The 8087-nt window shown below is 59.5% G+C and overlaps 1 protein-coding gene across 1 annotated transcript; it reads left to right on the forward strand.

The window, feature by feature from the left end:
• The first annotated feature begins 586 nt into the window (after positions 1–586).
• Positions 587–7569, forward strand: LOC144735964 (uncharacterized). Its single transcript, XM_078618565.1, has 7 exons — positions 587–889; positions 1845–2191; positions 2764–3118; positions 3940–5064; positions 5578–5769; positions 6295–6340; positions 6686–7569. Exons 2-7 carry the CDS (start codon positions 2127–2129, stop codon positions 7501–7503), a joined length of 2601 nt encoding a protein of 866 aa, XP_078474691.1. The 5' UTR covers positions 587–889; positions 1845–2126; the 3' UTR covers positions 7504–7569.
• Positions 7570–8087: the final 518 nt, after the last annotated feature.

Here is an 8087-nt window from a genome sequence, read left to right on the forward strand (position 1 = left end):
CGGTGTCATGTGTTGACTGCTGTGCCACTGACACTGCCGCTGCTGATGCTGATGCTACGCCGGCTCTCCCCATCCTCGTAGCGGACAGCGCGAGACTTCTGCGAGCGCCTTGCGACACGGAAGGAGCGGGCTTCTCGGAGTACATCAAGCGCGCCCGCGTCTCCCCATCTCCCGTCTCAACCTCCCGACCGCCGGCACCGCCGCCGCCGCCCGTGCCGCCGCTGACGCCCGGCTGCCTGGCTGACTCTGGTGGGAATGCTCCGCAACAACGATCGCTGCCACCGTCACCATCGCCGCCACCATCACCTCCACCACCACCATCACCGCCACCATCACCGCCACCATCACCATCACCGCCACCATCACCACTACGACTCCCGACACCACGGTCGTGTCAACTCGGTCTTGTCAACTCGGTCGTGTCAACTCGGTCGTGTCAACTCGGTCGTGTCAACTCGGTCGTGTCAACTCGGTCGTGTCAACTCGGTCTTGTCAACTCGGTCGTGTCAACTCGGTCGTGTCAACTCGGTCGTGTCAACTCGGTCGTGTCAACTCGATCGTGTCAACTCGGTCGTGTCAACTCGGTCGTGTCAACTCGGTCGTGTCAACTCGGTCGTGTCAACTCAGTCGTGTCAACTCCGTCGTGTCTCCCGCAGTTGCTCTGCCACGTTCCCCGGACTCGTGGTCTCCGGGCACAGACAGCAGCACGTGCGGCGACGCCCCCTCCCCCACAGGCAGCCAATCCCCTGCGCCGACACCGACCCCGTCGGCCTCCGTCACCACGGCAACGCTCGTCGCCGACCTTCGGCTGGCCAATCCGCTCGCCTGTAACTCGGACGCCGCGAGCCAGCCGTCCAATCAGGGCTGCCCTGCCGAGGCGCCAAACAAGGTTGGTCCACACGGGCCCTGCTGCCGCTGCTGCCGATGCCGACGTTTCGCGGACCTCTTCGAAGGCAGCGGCGTCCAATTGCTCGCCGCTCCCACGTGTTTGTCGTGGGCGAGGAGGAACAACCTCGGCCTCCTTTGGCGACTTCTAAGGAAGTCCATTCGAGCGACGCGTCGAGTGCACAGACGAGCAGGGTGGTGGTGGTGGGGCTTCGTTCGCTGACGATGGCGATCGCATGCCGTGTATTGCGAGAGACCCAGAGCAGCGTAGGACGACTGTAGAGCCGAGCGCTAGCCACGAGCGAGAGCCTTCACGCTCTTTGTTTCTGGAGCCCAGATAGTCCACAGCGAGTCCCCTCGGTCAATGCGCTGCCGCGAGTAGAAGCCGCAGTCGTGGATGCGTGAAGCGGAAAACAATGTCCCCGTAACCGATGTAATGCCGATAGCGTGTGGCAAGATATACGCCACCGTGACTACGCACGCCACGTAGTGAGATGGAGAAGGGTAGCAAACAAGCTGGGGTTCGCCGCCACCGCTTTACCGCCATATCACTCCGGGTCACCGTGTCGCTGCACCGCTCAGAAACCGCGTTATAACGGGGAACATTCCACGTTATAACGAGATGTGTTCCACGTTATGACGGTGAACATCCCAGGTTATGACGGTGCACGCATTTCGCAGTGTAACGACATGTACGTTCCATGTTATAACGGTCAACATTCCACGTTATGACGGTGCACGCATTCTTCAGTATAACGACGTGTATGTTCCGCATTATAACGAGATGTGTTCCGCGTTATAACGGTGCACGCATTCCGCGTTATAACGCTCGCGGCTCGACCCATGCGGCTGCAACGATTACCACCGCGGGCTGCCCCCCCCCCCCAACGTCGTCGTCTCTCCGCGTCTCCCACCCACCCCCCACGGACACCCCCACCGCCCCACGGCACGTGTCACAGCCGAGCCCGGCAAAACCGTCGCGGAGCTCCAAGAGGGCGCGGGAAGCGCGGCCCAAAGTGCGCAAGCTCAAGTACCACCAGTACGTCCCTCCCGCCGAGCGGCTGGAGCGCGACCGCCCCAACTCCGCGCCGTCGCTTGGACCTCCACCTCCTCCACCGCTGCCGCCGGCATCGACGGCGCCGCCGCCGCCGGGCGAGTCTCCTGCGGAGGCGGGCGAGTCCGACGGGGCGAGTCCGCCCTACGCGACGCTGCTGCTTCGGCAGCAGCAGCAGCAGCAGCTCATGCTGCAGATGCAGATCCTCAGCCGGCAGGGACTTGCGACGTCAGCGCTCTCCCCCGCAGCCCGGTGAGCGGGCGGTGGGGGCGTCGTTCGAGGCTGAGTCGACCTAGGGGGCCGGCCTACGGAGATGATTTTGGCTGCAAGGATGGCGGTCGCCGCATCACGCGGCGCTTTTAGACGCGCCTCTGCGGCCATCTGGAACGCTCTTCCCTTATGTCAGGAAGCCGCTGGAGCTGTGCACTTGTAAATCATCATCGAGATTGACAAACTCGTTTCTTTAGGACTGATTTTTTGTGTTTAGTTTGTTGTCCTTCCCCGGCACCTCCGATTAGTGCGGTTGGCTGCGTACCTCGCAAAAGAAGTTCTGCATAGAGACATATTGGGAGAGGGCCACAACCAACCCCCATTGAATTCCTGTGTGTGTACATAACCTAATATCGGAAGAAAGAGCGTTCCAGAGGGCTGCAGAAGCGCATCTAAAATCTCGATGCAGCGATCATGATGAAGACGGTGATGATGGTGACGACGGTGGCGATGATGACAGTGGCGATGATGATGATGATGGTGATGTTGGCGGTGACGCGGGTGGCAATGATGATGATGATGACGACGATGATCGTTGTGTTTTGTCCCAGCAGCTCGCCGTGCGGGGAGCACGCGATGCAGGTGGCTGATGGCAGGAAGGAGATGGACGTGGCTCACGCTCAGAGTCAAACACATGGACACGCTCACAGCCAGACGCATGGACACGCTCAGAGCCACACACATGGACACGCTCACAGCCAGACGCATGGACACGCTCAGAGCCACATGCTCGGACACGCTCAGAGCCAGACGCGCGGACACGCTCAGAGCCAGATGCTCGGACATGCTCAGGGACAAGGGCAAGGATACGTCTCGGGACAGACGCACGGACACGCGTTCTCGTGCGCGTCCCTCGGAGCCAGCGATGTCTGTCTCAGCCACCTCCCGCGGAACCTCGACGAACTCAAGGTGAGGCACTGGCTCCCGAGGTTCCAATTGATTTTTTTATTATTAAAAAGTATTAAACTATATTTTAATTGTTACCAGGTAAGGTCCCACTGAGCTACATGGCCATCACAAATGATAGCTCAACCAACATGATCATCTTCATCATCAACGTGATCATCAACGTGATCATCAACATCATCAACATGATCATCTTCATCATCAACGTGATCATCAATATCATCAACACGATCATCATCATCATCATCAACATGATCATAAACATCATCATCGTGATCAACAACATCATCAACATGATCATAAACATCCTCAACGTGATCATCATCATCATCGTGATCATCAATATCATCGTGATCATCATCATCATCAACATGATCATCAACATCATCAACGTGATCATCAACGTGATCATCAACATGATCATCATCATCATCATCGTGATCATCAACATCATCAACGTGATCATCAACATCATCAACATGATCATCATCATCGTGATCATCAACATCAACAACGTGATCATCAACATCATCAACATGATCATCATCATCAACATGATCATCAACATCATCAACGTGATCATCAACGTGATCATCAACATGATCATCATCATCGTGATCATCAACATCATCAACGTGATCAAACATCATCATCATCATCGTGATCATCAAAATCATCAACGTGATCATCAACATCATCAACATCATCATCATCATCGTGATCATCAACATCAACGTGATCATCAACATCATCAACACGATCAACATCATCATCATCATCATCGCCCCGGTGCTGCTAACCCGGCGCTCCCCTCCTCCACGCAGGTGGCTGACCTCAAGCAGCTGCTCAAGGTGCGCTCGCTGCCCGTGTCGGGCACCAAGCCCGTGCTGCTCGAGCGCCTACGGCTCCACCACGACGGCGGGCACGGCGCCGGCACCGCGACGCCAACACCGACGACGGCGGCGGCAACCGCCGTGACGAACACGCCGCCCGAATCGCCTCTGTCGTCCTCCACCTCGTCCCTCTCCTCCACCTCGTCTCTCTCCTCCTCCTCGTCGACGTCGCGTGCCCCTTGTCTGTCGTCTCCGCCGCCGACGCCGACGATGGCATCGGTGCCGCCGCAGTGCGGGGTGAGCGAGGGCGACTGGGCGCTGCTGGAGAAGACGCGGAAGATCGAGGACCTGAAGCGCATCCTGGAGCGCGAGCGGCGCCAGGCCGAGGAGCTGCGCCTGCAGCTGGCGGCGGGAGGGGGCAGCGGCGCCGGCGGTGGCGGCGGCATCCCGCTCCGGGCGGGGTACGGGGACGGCGCCGCCGCTACTGCGGGTGGTGGTGGCGGGGGGGGCACCCCCCCTCCGTTCGGGTTTTTCGGCAACGGCGGTGGTGGCGGGGGAGGGGGCGGCGCCGTCCCTCCAGCTGCGTCGTTCTCACCGAGACCGTTCGTGACCGACGCGGCTGCCCTGCCTGGCGCGCGACCGGCCGGTGCCTCCGCCTCTTCCTCCTCCCACAATCCCTTGCTCCCCTTCCTGCAGCAGCAGCAGCATCAGCAAGAGCAGCAGCACCAGCAATCCCAGAATGCAATGCAGCAGTTTCAGGGGGGGCAGCACTCCCATAATGCAATGCAGCAGCAGTTTCTAGGGCAGCATTCCCAGAATGCCATGCAGCAGCATCAACAGCAGCAGTTTCAGGGGCAGCCGACCCAAAATTCACTGCAGCTCCACTCCCAGCATACATTTCAGCACCAGCATCTTCAGGGGCAGCAGTCCCAGAATGCACTGCAACAACAGCAACAGCAGCAAATTCAAATGCAGGCCACCCAAAATGAACTGCCTCATCACTCCCAGCATGCACTGCATCAGCAGCAGCTGCATGGGCAGCACTCCCAGCATGCACTGCAGCACTGCCGGGCACATCTGCAGCAGCACATTCTGCAGCAGCAGCTTCTGAAAAAGGTAGGGACACCACTATCCGCTCACCCACTCACCCACCCACTCATCCACTCCCCTACCCATTCATTCACCCATTCACCTGCCCACTCAGTCACCCACCCACTCGCTCACTGACTCACCTACTACTCAATCATCTCCTCATTCGCCCACTCCGTCACCCACTCACTCACCCACTCACTTGTTCATCCCTAGAAAATAATAATAATGTACATTTGTAAGGCGCAGTTCACATACCTGTCAACCCCTTATCAGTGCCTACCTTATTACAGACCAATCCAGACCTGATTGGTCACCCCGTGCCCTTATAAATCTCAACGTTCATCCTACAAAGTCCCATCACAAGGGACATACACAAACAAATAGACAAACACATTTTTTGTTGCCCGTATTGAAACGGCTGTACGCCGCATGGGCCTGAAATCAAAATTTCAAGAATACGGGGTAAACCGCGTGGATTGACAGGCATACAATTTCATCCGCTTGCAATAAAATTGTCTTTCTGTCGCGTCATTACAGAACCGAATCGCGGGGTCAGCCGAGTGTCTCACCACCGCCGCCAACGCCACGGCCATCCTCTCCCCCGGCACCCGCAGGGGCCTCCCTCCCTCGTACGAGGACGCGGTGAAGCACAGCGGCTCCTCTCCTCCTCCTCCTCCCTCCTCTTCCTCCTCGTCCTCCTGCTCCTCGTCGCCCCGGGCGTGCCTGCAGGTTTGTGCTTAGGGGGAGGCGGGGGGTGGTCGCCGTGCCTGGGGAGATGCGACGCAGAAACACGATGACGAGTGGAGGATGCGATGAAGTGGGGAGGGGGAGGGTTGATGAGGAGGAGGAGGAGACGGCTCAAGATGGGCAGCAGGGAGAGGGGGGTCGGAGGAGGAGTCCGTTTTCACATTGGGCGGTAACGACACGGGGAAGGGAGCGGAGTGGGGGTGGCCACACCGAAGTGACACGGTTTACGGGAGGCAGGAGCTGGTTTGGATATAAAGATAGATGGATTCATTGATGGTGGTGGTGATGATGATGGTAGTATTTGTGGATAGTCGAAGGCATCGTCACACTGGATGATTTCTGTCCACTCGCCGTTGACTAAAATATAGAAACACGAATAATTTCGTCGGTAATTTTGGCTATGGAATCAAAACTGGCGCAGACCCGCCCTGGCGACGTCACTTCCTGCCCACGTTGGCGATGTCACTTCCTGTGTTAACGCAGAGCGGTTTTCCGTGTCGTTCACAGACGCAGCAGATGGATGAGATCCTTGACGTCCTCTTCAGCACTGGAGGTGAGAAATCATAATCAGCGTCATAATCACCGTTATCGTCATCGTCATCATTATTTTCGTGAACAGCACTTATCCCATGTTTGGTGTGGTCAGTACCGCTCCTGGCCGCCTTTGTCTCCCCGCTGCGCTGATGATATCTTTACACGTCGCACCGGGCGCTAATTTAAAACGCCCCCAGACTGGTCGCTGTTATCTCGCTCACCACTCACGCTAGCTGCGGCCGGCAAGCAAAACTCGAGGCCGCAACCTCGCCACCGCTCCGCGCGAGCGTGCCCAGCCACTGCCCGACTGTGAACTCAAGCGTCGGCTTCCCTGTGGCGGCTTCTCTGCGATTTCGTTCCGCAGAGTTGATGTCGGAGAAGGCGTCTTTCACCCCGGTCGAGCAACGTCGTCGTCACGAGCGGCCCCACCGAGACTCGCCGCGCTCCCCCGCGCAACTTCTCACCGCCGCCGCCACCGACGTCACCATCGCCTCCGGCCATCGCAGCCCGCAGCACCGAGCAGAGAGCCAATCGGGCGCCGTCGAAGTGTCGGCTGGCAGCGGCGACGACGGCGGCAGTAGCAGCAGCAGCAGAGTCGCCACCACGGCCGCCGACGCTGGCAACTTGGCAGCCACCACCGCCGCCGCCGTCGCCACGACCGCCGCCGCCGCCGCCGCCACCACCACCACGTCCTCCACAACCGCGAACAAACGGTTCGACTCCGGCTGCGACTTCCCCGATCGGACGGATTCGCGGACGACGGCCCTCGACGATAACGACGGCCGCACCGCCGCTGCCGCCGAAGCGGACGAGGAGGAGGACGACGACGACATCATCAGCGGCGGCAGCGCCAGCCTGGAGCTCTTCTGCGATTGGTCCGACTTCTACGACGCGCAGACGTTCCCGGGCCAGGAGCTTGGCGGGCCCTTCTGCCTTGGCGCGGACGGCGTGGCGATGACGTTGGGCGACCGCGAGGACGACGAGGAGGAGGACGAAGAGGACGACGGGGCGGACGAGGCGGCGGAGGCGGCGAAGTTCCGGGGAGGGCGAGCGACGTACGGGGGCCGCCGGAGCTGCAGCCTGGACTGGCTGGAGGCGATCGCCCTGCTGCCTCCCCCGCACAGCCCCGGCGTCAGCAGCATCTTCTGCGCCGACTCGCTCGACCTCCACGAGCTCGTGTGACTTGGCACTCGGCGGTGCTACGCCGGCGGTTGCACCGACGGCGACGGCTGAGACGTAGAAGCGCGACACCGGGTTTTGTGTCGGGTGGGGGGGGGGGGTCGCGTTGGACGGAGGTCGTCGTCGGTGACGTGCGGACCGGCGAGCGCTCGCGAGCTGCTGGCACGTGGATACCGAAGCAACCGGCACGGCCGCCACCACCACCACGGCCGCCACCACCACCACCACGAGCATAACGGATAAACACGTGTAGGAGCTCAGACTCGCCTCGAGTGTGAGTGTGTGAGTGTGTCTGAGAGCATGGATGTGTGAGAGTGTGGGTGTGTGAGAGTGGGGACAAAGATCCGTGTTAGCCAGTAGCAGCACCAATAAAGGCCAGGATGGCGCACGAGGAGGTGGGTGGCCAGCACCACGCCCGGCCTCCTTTGTCTGCCCAGTGGCTATGATTACACATGGCAACAGGTACTCGTTTGAGGCTAAGTCGACATAAGAAAGAACCGGTTAAGATAATCTGTGTTACGTGCGGGAGGAGCTGTGCTACGAACCTGACGACCCGAGTTTGATTCCAGCTCACGGCCAACGCCAAC

Source organism: Lampetra planeri, chromosome 58 (assembly GCF_965212315.1).
Source record: "Lampetra planeri chromosome 58, kcLamPlan1.2.h2, whole genome shotgun sequence".
In the NCBI taxonomy this organism is placed as follows: domain Eukaryota; kingdom Metazoa; phylum Chordata; class Hyperoartia; order Petromyzontiformes; family Petromyzontidae; genus Lampetra; species Lampetra planeri.